Source organism: Rhinatrema bivittatum, chromosome 9 (assembly GCF_901001135.1).
Source record: "Rhinatrema bivittatum chromosome 9, aRhiBiv1.1, whole genome shotgun sequence".
Taxonomy (NCBI): Eukaryota; Metazoa; Chordata; class Amphibia; order Gymnophiona; family Rhinatrematidae; genus Rhinatrema; species Rhinatrema bivittatum.
The window spans coordinates 210,500,289-210,520,920 of NC_042623.1; the positions used below are offsets into that span (position 1 = coordinate 210,500,289).

The 20,632-nt window shown below is 44.5% G+C and overlaps 1 protein-coding gene across 2 annotated transcripts in view; it reads right to left on the reverse strand.

Moving 5' to 3' along the window:
* ANKUB1 (ankyrin repeat and ubiquitin domain containing 1) overlaps positions 1-20,265 on the reverse strand; it is a 53,518-nt gene extending 33,253 nt beyond the window's left edge. For both annotated transcript variants that reach the window (XR_003858589.1, XM_029615495.1), the window contains exons 1-4: positions 20,114-20,265; positions 16,107-16,250; positions 7,594-7,810; positions 3,917-4,031 (exon numbers count right to left, since the gene is read on the reverse strand). Coding sequence is in view for 1 of the 2 variants with exons in the window: in XM_029615495.1 (XP_029471355.1) it covers positions 3,917-4,031; positions 7,594-7,810; positions 16,107-16,250; positions 20,114-20,203 (566 nt within the window). In the remaining variant the exon portion in view is untranslated. The remainder of the gene's footprint in view (positions 1-3,916; positions 4,032-7,593; positions 7,811-16,106; positions 16,251-20,113) is intronic.
* Positions 20,266-20,632: the final 367 nt, after the last annotated feature.

Below are 20,632 nucleotides of genomic sequence, written 5' to 3' on the forward strand. Positions count from 1 at the left end.
ATGTTATATGGGCACAATTTCTGACTGTGACCTTCCGATTTATCTATATTATAATAGTATGCCTACCCTTTCCTATGCACACCAGCATCATAGCACTAAAACATTGTAGAGGTTCACCCCAGCCAATCTAGTAATGTGCTGACTGAACACCACCTGGTGATTTACAAAATACTAGTAACATTTTTCAGCACTGCAGTTTGTGTTAGTTAAATAAGAGAGGCCTGGTTTCCCAGAGCAGAGGGGTGGCCAACTCCAGTCCTTAAGGGCTACAAAGAGATCGGGTTTTTCAGGATATACCGAATAAATAGGCAACTGGTAGATTTGTGTGCACTGCTTTCACTGTATGCATATATATCTCCTGCATATTCACTATGAATATCCTGAAAACCTAGCTTGTTTGTGGTTCTTGGGGACCAGAGTTGGCCACACCTGGGATATAGCAACTTGGAGGAAAAAAAGCAACTGAAGGAATGTAAACTGATTAATAAACTTTGCTTTGCTTCCTTACACTTCATGAGTTGTAGGAGTGTAAGGAAGGAGCATCAGACTCTTCTGCTCAAAGGCTTTTTGTTTTTTTAAGGAAAAGTCTCCAATTTTTCATTCATGGCTAGGATAAAAATGTCCCCAATTTATTGAATGCTTATGATGGAGCAATTTTTGCATTCTCCATATATGTACAAATTGAATTGAAGATGCTTGTTTCTCAATGTCATGCTCTTGGTTTCCACAGACAGAGTCCTTGACAGTGACACCTACTAGTTGATGAAAGGACACACGTTCAATATGTCCGCCAGTGGCGTACAGTGACATTTATAGCAGGGGATTCAGTCTCACTCCCTTAGTCCCCTTTCCCCTCCCACATGCACTGCCCATCACCCTCCCTCTTCCCCCATCTATAGCAGTCTCACTCCCTCACCCCCTCTCCCCTAGATTCAAAAGACACATGGAACCCATACGGCATTATGCCTGTTGTAATATGTAATGGGTGTGGCTTGGCCCTCAGAAAGCCAAAAATAAACAATTGCAATTTAGTAAACTTCCTATACCAAAAACTGCACTAACTGCCAGCACTCAAACTACAACCTTTCCTACGAAAAGACAACACTGTAAATATTACATGAGACTCTAAAACACCAATATACTTCCTATTTAGAAAACAAAGCAAATCAGGCTGCCTAAAATACCTGTAAAATAAAAAAAAAAATAAATGTACCTAAAAATACTGTACAAAAGCTTTTAAAATTGCATAAGTCCCTTCTTCAGATGTCAGATCAAAGACATTCATATCTAAAGATGAGTCCTATATTGTTTCAGTAACTCATGTACAGTATTTCTGGATAATGCATACCTCCAATAAAAGCTATCACAGCCTGCCAAGAATACAGTTTACCCCAAGAGACAAATTTGCCATTTCAACACAACACTAACTCCCAGGACTCTACAGCAACAACCCTACCCAGGAAAGAGCAGCATTGCAAATATTACATCAGGCCTTAGAAGACACCTCCTATTGAAAAAAGAAAAAGACAGACTGCCATAGACCCCTAGAAACCATAAACTAGCAGAATCTCTTGCCTCGATCACACATACAGAACACAGACAGACCTTTACCAAATGTGAGACCAACAAACAACAAAATAAAGAAATATAAAACATCAATCATAAAAATAAAACCATACTAATCAAAAGAATATTTAAAAACTGATGAATAGAACATCCAATAATTAAAACCTCATAAAAAATGTTTATAAAATTTCCAAAAATACCAATACAATATTTAAAACAGCAAACATATTAAATATCATCTAATAATGCAACTAATAAAGATTTAAAAAATCTCCCTTTCTTCATACCTGGAATGTTTTGATTTCCAGCCACTCATATTGTTGTGGATTGGGGGATGGAGAACTGTACAAACTTTATCCTCTCTCTCACACACACAGGCTCTCCTACACACACACACACACACTCATTGGCTCTCATGCATCCACACTAGCTCACACACACACACACACACACACACACATGTACGGGCTATCACCCATACACTCATCCAGGCAGTCACCTACCCAAATATACACAGTCATCCACCTACACCCACACACTGACAGTCACACATACACCCACATGCTATCACCCCTTCTCCCCAAACACACATAGGCTCTCAACCTCCCACACACATTCACACACAGCCTCTCATCCACAAGCATGCACCCAGGCTATCACCCATCTACCCAGGTAGTCATCCACACACACAGACGCAATCACACACCCATAACCACACAGTCACACATACATACACTGGCTCTCACTCAAATACACACGTACAGCCTCTCACCCACCCAGGCTTTCAACCCCCATCCACACAAAAGCAGTCACCCACACAGTCATCCACTTAGCCATACACACACACAGCTTCTCTCACACGCACAACCCACACATACAGATTTCATCTACCCACAAACCACATCCAGGTTCTCACCCACCCATCTAGGTAGTCACACATACACCCCCACTGGCTCTCACCCAGCCACATTCACCCACCCACAAACAACTACCCACACAGGCTGTCACTCCTCCACCCACAAACACACACAAGCAGTCATCCACTCAACACATACACACAGAAGCAGTCATCCAGCCACACATACACACCCACACACAGAGACTGGGCCTCTTCAGCTTCCAGCGGTATGGGATCTGCTGACGGCCACCGCATCCTTCTCCTCTCTTCAGCTGCCAGCGGATGCAGTGAAGGATGCAGAGAAGGATGCAGTGGCTGCCGCTAGCAGCCACTGCATCCTTCTCTGCTAATTGGCCACTAGCGGGATGAGGTTCGCTGGCGGCCACAACGTTGGATCTTTCTCTTCGGCCATCGCGGGACAGGCTCCACGGCGGCCTGCTGAGTCATGGGGTGGGCAGCAACAGCAGGAGTCCTGTTTATTCAAACGTAATCTCTTGGTGCCGCAGGGCTGGTCTTGTGACATACCTTATGTTTTTATGTTCTAAGAGCTGCGAGACCGGCCCTGCGGCAGCAGAAGATGATGTTTGGATAAACAGGACTCTTGCTGCCCATCGGGGGCAGGGGAGGGGGTGCAGCTACATGTGATGCAGTTGATTGGATCGAGCAGGGTTGTGGTTTATCCCTGCCTGATCTGATATATAAATTTGGAGTGACATTTGCCACCCTGAAGCAATGCCTATGGGCTGGGGATTCACTGAACCCCTTGAAGGCCCTGACAGCATGCCACTGATGTCTCCCTAGCTAACAGACCACAGCTGTGAAGCCTAGGCCAATAATAGGAGGTGAGATTAAACAGGAAAATACTTTGATGCCATGGAAGGCGGCCAGGAGCCTAAACTTTGGACTACCCTTCCTGTTACTCTTTTGGCATGGCAGAAAGCAAGGCTGAAGGAGGTTTCCATTGGGCTGTATGCCCTCTTCTGACCTAAATCGTATGCCATCTCCTATTTATTCTGAAACTATTTAGCAAATAACATCATCAGAGTCAGTTTTTAAATTGTTTCCAGCTAGCCCATACCTCTTGAGGAATATTGTGCTATATAAAGAAAGTGACAATCTGTGAGAGCTGAAAACATTGCCAGTAAGAGGAGCTGTCGCTTGACTACCCAAACAAATTATTTTCTAGAATGGTCCTCACTAGTGGCTGATTGTAACAAATGATTCCTAATCAGTGCTTCTGAAATTCAAATTGCAGATACAAGAAAGATTACAGACTGTTTTTTAAAACACAGCCTTGATGTGATATAAATGCTGGATTATTTTTGCAACTAACAATCGTAGCAATGTAAATGGAAACAAAATTCTAGTATTAAATACTTTTGCCAGAGTTTTAGATGAAAATGCCTAGAAATGAAAAGCTGAAATGTGAAAATGTATTTCAGTTAACCATACTTGAGCACTGGTTCCTCTGCTGATAAATATTTTTGAACATTACACTTGTGTCCAGATAGGCACCCATTGAGGAATTCTTTCCACCCATCCCATGCATCCAGGCGAAGTGTTGTGCCTGCCAATAAGGAGAAAAATCAATGTTACATTTCAGTCCAGGAGATTTTAAATGATCATTTTCCATTCAATCTCTTACATATGCAAGCTTGGGAAGCTTAAAAAATGACAAATCTAAATGGAAGATAAATATGAGAAATATCTGTACTCTTAAAAAGAACAGAACACTAAGAGAAAAATGTTCAAAAACAGTGCTCTACCAGTGGAAATGGGCTATCTGTAAATTGCCCACCCTTTTTCTAGGTAAACCCGTGGCTGTGATGTGATGGAGCAAAGTTCTGTATGTGGCCAGCTAGTGCCATTTTAAAATAGTGATGCCAGCCGGACCCAGAGCCCTAGGTGTCACACCAGACCAAGCTAGACTATAAAGGAGCCTAAGGAACTAGCCTGTGGAGGAGGGGTTAGGGGTAGGTAAGAGGTCTCGGGGGGGGGGGGGGTGTAATTTTTTAACAAAAGGGGCAGGGCTTAAGAGGGAGAGGAAGAGGCCAGGGATGGGACATTTTTTTGATTACTAAGGCCACTTGAAAGGGCAGGTATGATATGGAGTCTCTCAAGACTCCCATGGATTTTAACATCACCTTGGGGAGGGACATAGTTCGGTTGCTTACCCTCTTAAGGTAAGCCCCAGGAACATCAGGATGTGTGTTAGCATCTGATGCTCCCAGGGAACTTGCCACAACGTTACATGGCTTGCAAATTTATATGCAAGGTGCATATGCTATCACTGTGTTAAACTGTTTATCGTATGATAAAGCCCTAATACAGCTTAATAAACCACCCCCATTGTTTAGAGTTATTCTCACCGATGAGGTTAAATCAAAGGAGGGAAAAACACGCATAGTTTTTAATTTTTTAGATTACATGCATTTTTTTGAGTGGAAAAAGTAGCTGTAGAGAAAGGAGGTGTGAATCTTTGTGGGTGCTTTTTCCCCCGGGAAATAATCAAAGCTAAACTTTAGCTTTGATTATTGGTACAAAACTCAGAGTTTGCACCAGTTTGAGCAGTTTGTTTATTGCCTCCAAAGTACAGCATCAAACATTGTATTCATTTTATTTACAGGCCTTGATCCTTATAACCCCCGACTATTGTAATTCAATCTGCATTGGGATCCTGACAAACGTCCTTAGGAAATTTAGATGCATGTATGTTGCCCAATTACTGGCACCCAGAAACACATTACACCTATTCTTCAGGCACTTCACTGGTTACCAGTACAGTGGAGAGTCATAATGTTGGTCCCCAAGTTGCTAACTAGCAATGTTTCATCATGGATTTATGCAACTATTACTCTCTTTGCCTTGCAGCTCAGCCATTTATCTGAAAGCTGGGAGCGAGTCTTTTCCATGGCAAGCCCCACACTCTGGAACTCTTTGCCTCACACCTTGCATTCCACTCTGTGCACTCTAACCTTCAGGAAGCAGTTAAAGGCTTTTTTATTCCCGCAAAGCCGCTGGGCCTCAGGTATTCTTTGCAGGCTTTGTCCAAGTTGGCTCGTTTTTCTATCTTAGCCTGATTTACTGTTTTTTTTTTAGTTTCATGTTGGTTTGTATTTGACAATTTATGGGTGTTTTTTTATGTAACTTGCCTTGAACTGTGTATAAGGCAAGAAACAAGTCCATTTAAATAAGTAAACAAATACATTTTTATTGAAGTCTATTGTTCTTGGAAGTTTAAAGGATTAGACTGAATGTAGGGGTAAAGGAGTAGAGAATCATATGGAGCATTTCAGATGGGTAATAAAGATGTATCATTATTCTATTGCTATCACTACCATCAAAAATCAAAATATGTATGAAAAATACCAGCTGGTATGAGACAAAATTCACTGGTTTAATGCACTGGTGGTGGTGTTACTCTTGGTCTGAGTTCATGTTAAGAAGACCTGATCTGATGAATGGAGCATAACTCTTGAAAGTTTGTTACAGATATATTAATTTAGTCCAATAAGAAGGTATCTCTTACAATTTGTTTGTTGATCCTTATTTCTATGTTAAAATAACCAAAGCAAAGCTTAATACCCATACAAATGCCCAAGCTACGGTTCCTCATGCAAAGGTGGGAGATGAGTATAAACTTAAGCATGCGGAAATTACATTGACACTTCTAATGAACATGCTTGTGCAGTATGGAAAGATTTCCATACGTAAGGATGCTGGAAGAAGCACTGAACATTACCTGTATGTCACTGGATGCCTTAAATGTACAGCAGCCTGTAACGCCCTCACAGGCATTGCTTCTGATATATGCCAAGAAGTTGCGAGTAAGGTTGAGTCAACAAGGCAATGAATAGATTCAAGGCATCTATTGTAAAGCAAAATTCTGACTTAAGTTGAGACAACATTTATGTGACTATGAAACTACAGGAACTGCCTTCTGCGCAAACACAGGCGCAGTCTTGATTCAATAACCCTGCAACTTGTGTGCTCCAACTCCCACCAGCCATGACACTGCAGTGGGTCAGTCAAAGGATGCAATAAACAACTGAGGTTTTATTATGGCTCCACTATTTGTGCCTGTGGAAATTAACATAATTAACCATACAACATGGAACAACAAAGATGCCAACTGCTTGATGAGTATTCTGCCAATGCTCTGGCAGAGCATAATGACTGAACCACTGTATATGCAAAGAGTTAGCAAGTCAGAATGTGAGGCATTGTTTTTATTCACTCTATAAATCCTAGCATATTATTACTCATTCTGGGTCCATAACCACAAACAGGCAGACTAAATAACATAATAATACATCTAGGAGTGGTAGTCAATCAGATTAATCAACTAATTGCTATTCCCTCTATTTCTTATCTCGCCTATACGTTTCACTGCATTAAAAAGGAAGAGCAGTTCAAATATTCTAATCAATGAGGTCAATAGACATTTTATTTACTGCGTTTAAAAATAAAAATATCCCAGAAGCTACAAAACGCCCACACTATCTGGAATATGAAACTTGTTGGGCTTCTTAGTAAATTAATAGGTCTTGCTTGATATATCTCTTATGCAATAAATGGGGATGGATGGAAGTGTTTGAGTAACTTCACGTGCCTTGTGGTCCTCCTGCCCAAACCTTTGTCAAGTAATATTCTTTGACCATCAGAGCTACCTCACATGAAACCTATTAGTTTATAGTATGATCGAGACTGTGACACATAATATGCAAACTTTAACCTCTAGGGGCTGTCTGTAAATAGAGCTTTCCAAATAAAAAAAGCTGGATCTTTTCAAAACAAAATTAAAAGAGGTCAATATTCAAAACTAAACATTTAGATGGATAACTTGAAGTTAGATGGATAGCTTGTGAGTTATCCATCTAAATGGCTTTGAATATTGACCTCTAAATGTTTAGCCTTAGGTTCAATTACTAATTCAGTTTCACATGCTTTGAATGTCTTTACTGGTTGCATTGGTTAGAAGCTCCCCGCCTCCTAGTGTTAGCAATGTAATCACCTGAAATTAAAAAAAAATATCAATATATACTTGTTTTACCCAGCATAATTGCATGTTAATGCTAGTGAAAATACTTTTGAGTTAGAAAGCACAGGGAAAGCTGTACAATTTATACCTATGTCAATTTTGTAATCATTCAGTGTGTTGCAGTTGTACATCTCCTTTCCCTGTGGTGTCCTGAGACAGTAAACACCAATGGGAAATCCACATTTCAGAGTTATCAGAATTTTCAAATTGGATACTGTTGTAGCAAGGAGAAAGATATTCCCCATAATGGGTACTGTCTCGCCGGTGACAGCATTATAAATGAAGAGGGCTGGCTTATCTTCTGTCTAAAAATAAAACAGAACACATTTGTTAGAGTGGTGGTCTTTTAAAGTGATTTTGCATGCACAGTACTCTTGATCAGGGTTCATGGAAACACATAAAACAGGGAAAATGAGAATTTATTATTACTGGATAGTACACGTTTTCTTTCTTTTTCAGGAAGAGGGAAGCCTCAGAATTGCAGTAGCAGGAAAGCCTGGGTATTGATTCTGTTCTTCTCCCCCTTCATACTTGCCAAAAAGGTGAGACAAGGCTTCAGAATCAGCCTGACTGCAACTTGTCACCTGGAATTGATGCCTTAAGGTTTTCCTAGGGTGATGGGCTCGCTGGTCTCAGGTCTGGGTAATGCTTAGTCAATGGATGGCCAACCTGCTGCAACTATTCCCCAACCGGGTAAAGATTATTTTAGCTTTGCTACTAACCCAGCTTTTTTCTGCAGGTTTTACCACCATAAACCCACTAAAGAGAGGTGTGATTTTTAGCCTGCTTTGCAAAAAGAAGGCGGCTTATGAAGTGTGTGTGTGTGTCTTCCCTTCCCTTTTGTGTTTAGTATCCTATCCACACCAAATTTTCCGTACCTGTCAGGGTGTCCAAGGGGATCCCGATCACTTTATTTTTGGAGGTATCCGTGTAAACACTGACATTAAAAGCAGGATCCACTAGTTCTGCACGGAACTTTTTGTGGCTTGCACATGCTTACTTTGATTCATATTTTTTCAACATATATATATTTTGGTCCAGAAAAGTTTTTAAAACTCCCAAATTTAGAATGTTGAGACTGTTAAGAATAAGACTTCTTTTATACAATGTTTATCGTGCGCTTTGTAAGAGGTTTTACTCAGGGAACCCTAGAAAAGGGACAGACATGCCTAGTCCCCTAAACAAACAGAGCACACCACAGAAGAGTCACCTTGAACGGTTTCCTTTCCCCCAGATAAGAAAAAAGCTGAAGTGGTATTTAAGGTCCGATTTGCTGTTTATGGAGAATGACCTTGATGAATCAGGGCCCTGGTGTTGTACCAAGTCATTGGCACTGGAATAGGTTGTTTTACAGCCTGAAACTGATTTGCTCTTGTGAACCTATGACCCTTTATTAGCATGGTGCATCTGGACTGACCTATCAGACAGAGCAAATTGAAGAAATAAAGAAAGAGCTCATTTATAAAAAGTGTTTGCACCCATTTTGTTCTGATGCAAAAAGCTCACCAGTTTTGTGCCCGTATTTTCCTCCTTGGAAAATAATGAGATGATTTCCTTTATTAATTCGGTTCAATTTTGGCAATGGAGCAAAACCAACACACAAAACTTTAACAAATGGGCCCCAACATGTTTTATGTAATCAGTGTGGCTCCCAAATCCAGAGAAGGATTTAGGAGTTTGCCACCCCTAGGCACTGTTGCTGCTATTGCGCCCCCCTCTCCCACATAAGATCAGACAGCAGGGAGCAGGAGGTGGGAGGCGCAGTCCTACAGTTTGCTGTGGCAGCTTAGGCATCGATTCTGTGGCAAAATCTGGAAAAATATGAAGCACATTAGTGAACATTTCCAGCTTTCATATTAGAAAAATGAAGTAATTTTGCAGCCTTGATTATATCTATCTCTAGTCTGGACTACCTCTAGTCCGGAATTTGTTTCTCTCCCTTCAACTTAACTTTATATTTTTCTTCTAGCTTCCTAAGCTTCCAAGTTCACAGTCCTCGTTTTAATGTAACTTTGTTTTTTTCCTTTATCTAGTTATTTTACCCCTGTTCGATGTAAACCGTCCTGATATGGTTTTTAACCATGAAGGTCGGTATAGAAAAAATGTTAAATAAATAAATAAATAAATAAATATCTGTATAACTTATTTTTTTATTGGGTGAGGAAGAGGGAACTTAGGTATCAGTACAGAGATGAGATCTCAGGGATGAGCAGAAGATAAAAGGGAGGGTGAAAGGACCAGGGTTGGGAAGAAGAAAGGAGGAGAACTAGGAATGGGGTAAGGAGAAGGTAAAAGGACTGGGGCTAGGAGGAAGGCGTATGAGAAGGGAAGATGGGGAAGGAGAGACAGAAAGGACTGGGGATAGGGAAGGCAGAGGAAAGGAGAAATCAGGAATCTGAGATGGGAGGAAAAGAGGGCGAGGGATGGAGGTTCTGGGATGGGGAAAGGGCATAGGACATGTTGGGGATCCATGATCTGGAGAGAAGGCAAAGGAAAGAAGGGAGGTTCCAGGATCTGGGGAATAGAATCTGAGATCAAGGGAGGGCGAGAACCTGAACTGAAGTGGGTGCAGGCCCCAGAGGCAGGCAGAGCTCCGGAGTCTCAATGTGTGGATGAGACGATGGTGCAGGGAAGAGGGATTCCGTTTTGTAAGGAACTGGGGAACCTTTTGAGGAAAGGGGAGACTTTTCCGAAAGTACGGGCTCCACCTTAACCAGAGTGGAACCAAGCTGCTGGCACTAACTTTCAAAAAGGAGATAGAGCAGCTTTTAAACTAGAACAAGGAGGAAAGCCGACAGTCGCTCAGCAGTGCATGGTTCAGAGGAATGTATTCTTGAAGGAGACTAAAGAAACAGGAGAGTTAGGGCACCCAATAGAGAGGTTCCAATAAATGCAAAAGTAGCCCGTGTGCCTATATGTAAAGAATCATCTAAGCTAAAGAATTCCAAATTATCCCTATCAACTGAAAAGAAGGTTGTTAATAAAAAAAACAACACACTTTGAAATGTCTGTATGCCAATGCCAGAAATCTAAGTAGTAAGATGGGAGAGTTAGTGTTAGGATTCGTGGGTTTCGTGGACCCTTGGCCCGAGGTGAGGTTGTTACCACCTGCGGGGAGGAGCCCCACAGGTCCTCACCGTTAGGAGGCGAGGTCAGGGGCAGCAGGAAACGTAGTAGTGTGTAGAGGAACAAAGCATCCCGCATTGCAGCCACGTGATCGCAGGAGCTTATAGGGAGAATACTGTGGGGGATCCTGAGGAGCAGGGTGAGAGAGACAGTTCAGAGGGAACCCACAGTCTACAGGCTGAGCTGGAGATGCAAGTGCCAGAGCAGGAACCTCCGAGAGAGAAGCGCTAGGCAGGCCCCAAGGAGCAGGGAGTGCGAGGCAGGACGTTCAGGAGATATGCCGCAGAGACAGTCCCGAGGGGCGGGGCTGCATAGTGAATGAGGCTCTGAAGTGATGACGTAGGCTGTCCTGTGGAGCGGGGAAGCCAGAGTTGAATCTCCGAAGTAATGATGTAAGTAACCCAGAGGAGCAGGGCTGCGCACGATGGAACCTCTGGTAGAGGACAGAGACACTATCAAGAGACGCGGGGAGGTGCCAAGTATAGTCACTGGTGTAGAACGCAGGCACTGCCCCAAGGAGTGGGAAAGCACGGACACGGTCACTGGTATAGAACATAGGCACTGCCCCGAGGAACGGGGAGGCACAGGTACCGTCACTGATGTAGAACGTAGGCACTGCCCCGAGGAGCGGGAAGCGCGCAGTCACTGGCGTAGGCACTGCCCCGAGGAGCGAGGAAGCGCAGAGTCAAGTCTCCAAAGTAGTAAGGTAGTTCTGAAAGGCAATCCCAAGGAGCAGGGAGGTTGGCAGACAGGACCTCTGGAAGGTGCAGGGCTAGCCCGAGGAGCGGGGGAAGCCTGGAGACAAGGTCTCCAACTGGAGCGTGAGCAGGCCCCCAAGGAGCGAATACCCGAGCCAGAGTTCAGAGTTGCAGGTAGATCCGATACAGGAATCACGGGTCCGAGGAGATAGGAGCAAGTACCAGTAGCAAAGGAATTTGTTGCCAAGTCAGCTAGCGAGGGGCGAAGGCGGTGCTTAAGAATCCCGACGTAGTGATGTCATCAGTTGGGGACGCTCCTGAGGTTCCCGCTATTGAGTCTTCAAAGGAGGGCCCGGTAGTGCGTGTTTGCACCTAGGGAGGCCGGGAGTCGGAGTGGATAGCAGCAGCATCCGGACTGCCACGAGGAGCCTTGGGAAACTGGAGGTCTGTGGCGGTAGCGGCTAGCCCCAGCTGCGAGCATGCCCAGAGAGGAGAGAAGGGCAGCACATGACGTGAGTTGAATCGGTTGCAGCTGTCTGTGACCGACAGTCATAACAGAATGTATAGCAGTGAATGATGAGATAGGCATAATTGGCATCTCGGAGACCTGGTGGAAGGAGGATAACCAAAGGGACAGTGCTATATCAAGGTACAAATTAAACCACAATGATAGAGAGGATCAGCTTGGTAGGGGTGTAGCAATTTCTGTCCGGGAGGGTATAGAGTCCAACAGGATAAAGATCATAGAGGAGACTAAATTCTCAGTAGAATCTATATGGGTAGAAATCCCATGTGTGTTGGGTAAGAGTATAGTGATAGGAGAATTCTATTATCCACCTGGCCAAAATGATCAGACAGATGATGAAATGATAAGAGAGATCAAGGAAGCTAACCAATTTGGCACTGCAGAAATAATGGAACATTTCAATTTCCAAGTATTAACTGGGTATATGTAACATTAGGATATGCTAGAGTCATAAACTTCCTGGATGGAATAAACGACTGCTTCATGGAGCAATTGGTTCAGGAACCAATGAGAGAGGGAGCTAATTTAGATTTAATTCTTAGTGGAACGCAGGATTTGGTGAGAGAGTTGCCAACAGTGCAACACTTGGCAACAGTGATCATAACATGATCAAATCTGAACTAATGACTGGAAGGGGGACAATATGTAAATCTACAGTTCTACAATACATTTTCAATAGAAACTTTGATAAAATGAGGAAAATAGTTTAAAAAAAAACTGAAAGGTTAAGAGTGTAAAACAGGCATGGAAACGCAGTCCAGATGTATTCCATGCATTAAGAAAGGTGGGAGGAAGGCAAAACGACCACTGTCATGGTTAAAAGGTGAGGTGAAAGAGGCTATTTTAGCCAAAAAAAAAAAATCCTTCAAAAATTGGAAGAATGATCCATCTGAAGAAAATAGGAAAAAGCATAAGCATTGTGTTACACTCGCTGACCGTGGGGCTCCATGGTCAGCATCACTTACCTCTGGCTGCTCCACAGCCATGGCAGCAGGCCCAGGCTCCCTGGCAGCCTTGGGGAGATGCTGCCGACGTTGGTCGGCCCTCCCTGGGGCCGCCGGATTCTCTCCTTCCTCTCCGGCAGCCCCAGGTTCCTCCTATGTGCGCGTGCGCGCCTCCTCCCGGATCTTAAAGGGCCGGTGGTGGGAAATTGCTGCCGGCCCTTCCCGATGACATATCTACCTCCAGCCTGTTTTAGGCTGCATCGGGCTCCCAGCAGGCAGCTTGGCAACAGGTCTCCTCACTATCTTCTCCAACATGCTTGTTTGGCTGATCCTGCGTTCCTGATCCTGTTCCTCTCTCCTCTTCCCTCGGACTGACCGTGGCTCTTGACCCGGCTTCCTTTCTGACCACTTCTTCTGCTGCTTGCTTCTGACTTCTGGACCGGACCTGACCACGTCTTCTTCCGCCTGCTTCGGACCTTCAGTCCTTTGTGACCGTCCGCCACATCTGGCTGTGCCCTATGGGATCGTCCGTGCAGAGACCCACCTAAGACCAGCCAGCTCTGGCACCCAAGGGCTCAACCTGCGGGGAATGAGGGCTGGTAGTGGTGAAGCTCCTGCTGGCCTCTGCTTCTCATCCAGCCTCACCCCCCCCCCCCCCCGATGGTGGGGACCTGCGGGGGTCTCCCTCACAGGTAGCGCCAACACCACCTCGGGCCAAGGATCCATGTTTGCAACACATTGTCAAGTTAAGAATAAAACATTGATAAGGCAAGCTAAGAGAGAATTTGAAATGAAGTTGGCCGTAGACGCAAAAACTCATAATAAAACCTTTTAAAACTATATCTGAAGCAAGAAACCTGTGAGGGAGTCGGTTGGACCGTTAGATGACCGAGGGGTTAAAGGGGCTCTTAGGGAAGATAAGGCTACTGCAGAAAGACTAAATGAATTATTTTCTTTTGTGTTTACTAATGAGGATGTTGGAGATACCGGCTCCAGAGATGGTTTTCAAGGGTGATGAGTCAGACGAACTGAATCAAATCACTGTGAATCTGGAAGATGTAGAACAACAGATTGACAAACTAAAGAGTAGCAAATCATCTGGACCTGATGGTATGTATCCCAGGGTTCTGAAGGAACTAAAAAATGAAATTTCAGATCTATTGGTTAAAATGTGTAACTTATCATTAAAATCATCCATTGTACCTGAAGACTGGAGGGTGGCCATTGTAACTCCAATATTTAAAAAGTGCTCCAGGGGTGATCCAGGAAACTATAGACCAGTGAGCCTGATTTCTGTGCTGGGAAAAACAGTGGAAACTATTCTAAAGATCAAAATCAGAGAACATATAGAAAGACATGATTTAATGGAACACAGTCAGCATGGATTTACCCAAGGTAAGACTTGCCTCACAAATCTACTTCATTTTTTTGAAGGGGTTAATAAACTTGTGATTAAAGGTGAACCAGTAGACATAGTGTATTTGGATTTTCAAAAGGCGTTTGACAAAGTCCCTCATGAGAAGCTTCTAAGAAAACTAAAAAGTAATGGAATAGGAGGCAATGGCCTTTCATGGATTACAAACTGGTTAAAAGAAAGAAAACAGAGAGTAGGATTAAATGGTCAATTTTCTCAGTGGAAAAAGGTAAACAGTGGAGTGCCTCAGGGATCTGTATTGTATTTTATTTGAAAGGGGTTTACCTGGGAAAAAGTATGACAGAAACTTTTGGCTATTTTAGCATGACTGCCTGTTCCTTTTTTAGAGTAAATTTCGGAACTCTCTGACTCCTGAAGAAGCAGCCGCTGGCTGAGAAACACGGCCGCTGTCGAGTTACTGTTTGAAATGAGTTACTGTTTGAAATCATTGAAATTGAATATCGGGCTACACATGCCCTGACCGGTAAAAAGAAGGATATCTTTACCAAGCAGGACATTGATCCTACGAGTCGCTCAAAAAAACAGCGATTCGAGTTATGGTTTGAAATCACTGTAATTGAAATTGGGTTATTTATGCCTTGACCGGTAAAAAGAAGGATCTCTTATAAAAATTAAAAATTGCAAAAGAAAAAAGAAAAATAGAAACAAGAAAGAATCAACACGCATTTAAATTGATTTGTTATTGAATACCGGATGGTATGTGTTTCCGTATACACAGGCTGCAGATGATTGAAAAGACCGGACGGCTCAGTGAGGTTTTCCTGAGCACGTTGACTTTGGCTTGCTGATGCAGTCCTGTTTCTCAATAATTTTTTGATGTGTTTATGGCACTATGAATATGAATTGTTGAACACATTATTTTTGCAAATGGTAGATGACAAGATATAAATTAATTGGCGATACCTTTTGTATTGACGAAGAAACTAAGATATAACATGATGTAAATGAAAGGTCTTAAAAGAGTCTGAGACAGAAAAAAATGTTCCTCATACAATCTAGGGGCACTACAATCAAAAGAGACCAAGAACTGCATTATGAAGAAAAACATTGTTACTGTCTATGTATGAAATAATCAGTCATCAGATGTAAGTAAGGCATCTTCTACAGAGGTATTGAAAATACCTGCTAATAAGATGCATAAAGACCAAAATCAGCAATGGGTGTGGAGAGCAATTAGAAAACTTTAGTACTCTACCATGCAACCAAATTGTAAAGGTCTGGTCCATGAACTACATTCCCATTGTGGAACGTCAGTGCCTTTATAGAACACAACAATCATGTGCCAGCCTGGCAGTGTGGGGAGCGGATCCATCATTGTGCAGTCTCATTGAGGGCCCATAACTATCAAGTTCTTGAAAGAGCCATAGCCTGTGGCCCCTCCTGCAATGACTGGGTTTAGGTGAGTTCCCCAAAATAGGGGAACATGCCCAGGTACTGGTGAAAGAAGGCTCTCATGCCAGATCCAGGCCCCTGTTCCAGCTGAGGAATAAGAGGAAACTTCCAGGTACCAACTCCGCACCCACATGCGCGCCACACAGTCACACACACAACACTCATTGTCAGTGCACAAGACAGACATTTTTAAGGTTGGATTGAATATTGCAATTGCTAGGTAATTCCAGTCCTGGAGTGCTGCAGACAAGTCTGATTTTTAGGATATGCATGAGGTACCTTTGCATGAACTGCCTCCCTTGTATGCAAATCTATCTCATTCATATTCATTGCAGATCTCCTGAAGAGCAGGCCTGTTTGTGGTTCTCGAGGTCTGGTGTTGCTCACCCCTGTGCTAAGTGATATTACATTTAGCTCACTGTCTGGTGTTGAAAAGCAGCAAACAACCAGGCAATTGAGATCAGTCCATCTTTACCATACCTTAATGATGCATTTAAGCGTTGAACAAAGTGTAATCCCTATATCAACAAGGACCCAGTCATCCTTCAGTACTGCTCCTGCATATAGTAGCTCCAGATATCTTCTACCCTGTTTGTCATTTGACAGCTGAATATGGAAAAAATCCTAAAATTGAAAAATGTATAAAGCAGCTTAAATATGTGGCAAAATGTTTCATAGAAATACATGACCAAGGTAAATCGGCATTTACAATTCTATGAGGTATCTGCTAATGCATAATTGTTATCGCCCATTTTCCTTGTTATTTCAAATATAAGCTTAATCTTCTAATCAAAATTGATTAATTGCAAACAGAATGTAAACTGTCATTCATTAAAAAAAAAGTTTAAAAAACAACCCCTACTCATTGAAAAACTGATATCGTATTCAGACCTGATATGCACTTTAGTGGTTGGTATACAATAAAGTATAATCATGAGAAAGACATTTCAGTCCTTAAAAACGGGACTCGGTCTCATCTCTGCCAGGAACCAGCTTCAGTCTCTTACTCAGCACGTCACTAATGAAAGCTCCCTGTGCTTAGTCTCTCTCTTTCTCTCTGCTTGTCTTTAAAACATTTGTCTCCCAGCTACTAAGTTGCCAGGTTCTGACAAAACAAGTCTTGTTTCTACCAGACAGGTGGCTGCAAGTTTAGAAATAATAAAAGCCTGCCTGGAAGCTTTTGTGTATGCTGGAGCAATTATTCATAAGTAGTATGGTAGGGAACGGCTCCCCTATGAGGAAAAGCTAAAGACGTTAGGGCCGTTCAGTCTGGAGAAGAGATGGTTGAGGTGGGATATGATAGTGCACCTATAAAATCATGACTGGAATAGAACGGGTAAATGTAAATCGGTTATTTACTCTTTCAAAATATACAAAGATTAGGAGACACTCCATGAAGCTGGTAAGTAGTACATTCAAAACAAATCAGAGAAAATGACTTTTCTGTTGCGGAGGTGGACCCTTGGCCCGAGGTGGAGTTGGTGCTACCCGGGGGGGGTGACCCCCACAGGTCACCACCATTAGGAGGCGGGGCTGAACGGGAAGCGGAAGCCGACTGGAGCTTCACCAATACCAGCCCTCGTTCCCCGCAGGTTGAGCCCTTGGGTACCAGGGCCGGCTGGTCTTAGGCGGGCCTCCGTGTGGTTGATCTCGGAGAGAATGTCCAAGGCGGGTGCCAGGAAGCAGCAGAGACGCAGGTTCCGAAGGAGCAAGGTTGAAGACTAGGCCAAGTTCCAGAAGCCCGGACAGACAGAAGCAGGCAAGCAGTTAGGAACAGGTTAATTCCGGGCTTGTGAGTAGGCAGGTGCCTAAGAAAGGCCAAGCCCAAGGCAATCAGTTGGAGATAAGATCAGGTTCAAGCTGGAGTCAGGGTAGGCGGCTGGAGACAAGGTCAGGTTCAAGGAATGGTCAAAGCCAAGGAATTCATCCAGAGCATAGTCGGAACAAGCGAGGGTCAAGCCAAGGAATTCGTCGAAAGGGTAGTCAGGAAACAGGAAGCAGGAACTGGAACACTAGGACTGGAACAGGATCAGGTACTGGAACAGGAACAGGAACACAGACAAGCAACAACTAAGCACACAACAGGAAGTGTTACGCTTGGGCTCCGGTCAGGAGTCGTGAACACCACCCAGCAGGGTGGCTCCAGGTGGAGAGAGACAGGCAGCAAGTAGCAGTGTCTGGGTTCAGGCTGGGTCAGGGCAGGCGGCAAGTAGCAGTGTCTGGGTTCAGGCTGGGTCAGGGCAGGCGGCAAGTAGCAGTGTCTGGGTTCAGGCTGGGTCAGGGCAGGCGGCAAGTAGCAGTGTCTGGGTCTAGGCTGGGTCAGGGCAGGCGGCAAGTAGCAGTGTCTGGGTCTAGGCTGGGTCAGGGCAGGCGGCAAGTAGCAGTGTCTGGGTTCAGGCTGGGTCAGGGCAAGGCAGGTCAGAAGGCCCATAGGCCACACACACACAGAAGGCCCGTAGGCCACACACAGTAAGCAAGGCAAGGCAGAGAAGGCCCGTAGGCCACACACACACACAGAAGGCCCGTAGGCCACACACCGTAAGCAGGGCAAAGCAGAGAAGGCCCATAGGCCACACACACACACAGAAGGCCCGTAGGCCACACACACACAGAAGGCCCGTAGGCCACACACCGTAAGCAGGACAAGGCAGAGAAGGCCCGTAGGCCACACACACACAGAAGGCCCGTAGGCCACACACCGTAAGCAGGACAAGGCAGGTCAGAAGGCCCGTAGGCCACACACACACAGAAGGCCTGTAGGCCACACAAGACAAGGCAAGGAATAAGGCCCGAAGGCCGCGCAAGGCAAGGCAAGGAATAAGGCCCGAAGGCCGCGCAAGGCAAGGAATAAGGCCCGAAGGCCGCGCAAGGCAAGGCAAGGCAAGGAATAAGGCCCGAAGGCCGCGCAAGGCAAGGCAAGGCAAGGAATAAGGCCCGAAGGCCGCGCAAGGCAAGGGAAGGTCCAGGGACCAAATGCACAGCAAGCAAGGAAGGCTAGAGCAGGGAGCCCAGGCGAGCTCGATGCCGAAGCCCTGAGGGAACTGTCAGGCAGGGTTATAAGGGACAGCCCAGAACATAGAGAGGAGAAGGGAGATGGACTGGGCCTGTCAGGAGATCCAGCTCTAGAGGGACCCCTGGTGGTGAGGCGGTTGCACAGCAGCCATAGCCGTAACAGGAAGTGTGGACGCCTGTTGCCAAGGCAAAGACAGAATGGCCGAGCCTGCCTTAAATAGTAAGGCTGAAAGACGTCATCATCCGGGGCCGCAGGAAGGTTTCCCGCCTTGGCCCCTTTAAAGTCAGCGAAGGTGCGTGCGAGCGCGCGTGCCTAAGGCAAGCAGGAGATAGGAGATGGCGGCGTCTCCCCTCAACGCACATGGGGAGACCCAACCAGGACCGGAGGAGGCCGCAGAGCTGCCGGAGGAACCTGGGAGCGTAGCAGGAGCGTGAGCACGTAGGCGACTGCTTACCGCTGCCAAGGAGGAAGGGCCAGGTCTGAAACCCGGGCGTCGGCCGGTAAACGGAACATTTTCACTCAATGCACAATTAAGCTTCGGAATTTATTGCCAGAAAATGTGGTTAAAGCAGTTAGCATAGCTGGGTTTAAAAAAAAGTTTGGACAGTTCCTGGAGGAGAAATCCATAAATTGTTATTAACAAGGAGACTTAGGGAATAGCCACTGCTTATCACTGCTGTGATAGCAGCATGGGATCTGTTTACATGGGATCTTGCCAGGTACTTGTGGTCTGGATTGGCCACTGTTGGAAAAGTATTGCAACTTTTTATGTTATGTGTACAGATTCCAGCCCCAGTTCACCAGTGTCTGAGTCAGCCAGCCTTCCCTTGGGCTCTTTCAGATGTCTAGGGACCTTCCTTTTCAGTTTTCATTTTATTTTATCTTGTTATTTCAATGCTATTGTAAAATAAAATCAGTGGAAAGCTAACTTTTCGGCTTATTTTTCTCTTGTGTGTTATAATAAAGACACGTTTCCACTGATTTTTATTGTTTATCCCATTGAACTTCCCAGGAAAAATAAAATAAAAACTGAAAACAAATGTCCCTAAGGATGCTTTGAGCTAATCTGATTTGTGAGGTGCACCCTGCAGCTCGCTGATAGTTTGGAGTGACTGGGTGGCAGTTTTCCTTTTTGTGCACACTCAAATAAGGTTATTTTCTCGCTGTCTTTCTCAATGTTTTCATAATAGCTTTAAAAAAAAGGAGAAAAACTGTAGAATCTTGGGGTATTTGAAAGCTGAACAACATTCACGTTAAGGATAAAAATCGCAGAACCTCCTATGCCGAGGAGAGGATGTGAAACTACAGAAGTGCTCAAGCTTTTACATTGTTCTTAAAAAATGGGGAGGGAAAAGGTTAATGAAAACAAAAATAATCCCTACATTGAAAAACGAATTTTAGAAAGAAATGCCACCGTAGCAAGGGGACCAGGTTACAGGACTAGGTGGAATCAGGAGGGGGAGCCTTGACCCACCTTGATCAGCTGCTTGACGGCCTGTACCGTCTGCTGCGGGTGGACGTGGAAAGCCTCGCAGAGCCCCTCGAAAGCGATGAAGACCTTCATCCCGCGCCTGGGGAGGAGAGCACGTCCTGCGGGCAGGGGGAGGGGCCCAGCCGCCGGAGTCAAGAGGAGGGAGAGGCCCCGCCCCGCCCAGACAAAGCAAGCTGCTTTTTATCAAGGCAAGAGCGAACAAGTTCCAGCCCGGAGAGAAGGAGCACAAAACGTGCCCTGGCAGGAGTTCAGCCTGCAGTGCCAAGGGATGCCCTCAAAGTCGCTCAGATCCTGTGGCTGTTTAACTTGCCTTCAAAAATATTCTAAATGTTACAGATAGCCTGACATTTATGTTTCTAGAACAACCGCAGGCACACATCCATCCATCTAAGAACATTTTTGGGTTTTTGGCAAACTTCCACCAAACATAACCAATCGGTTTTAACAATATTGTTCTAAGTGTTCCTAGTATTTTCCGTTTTAAAAGTATAAATTTGCTAC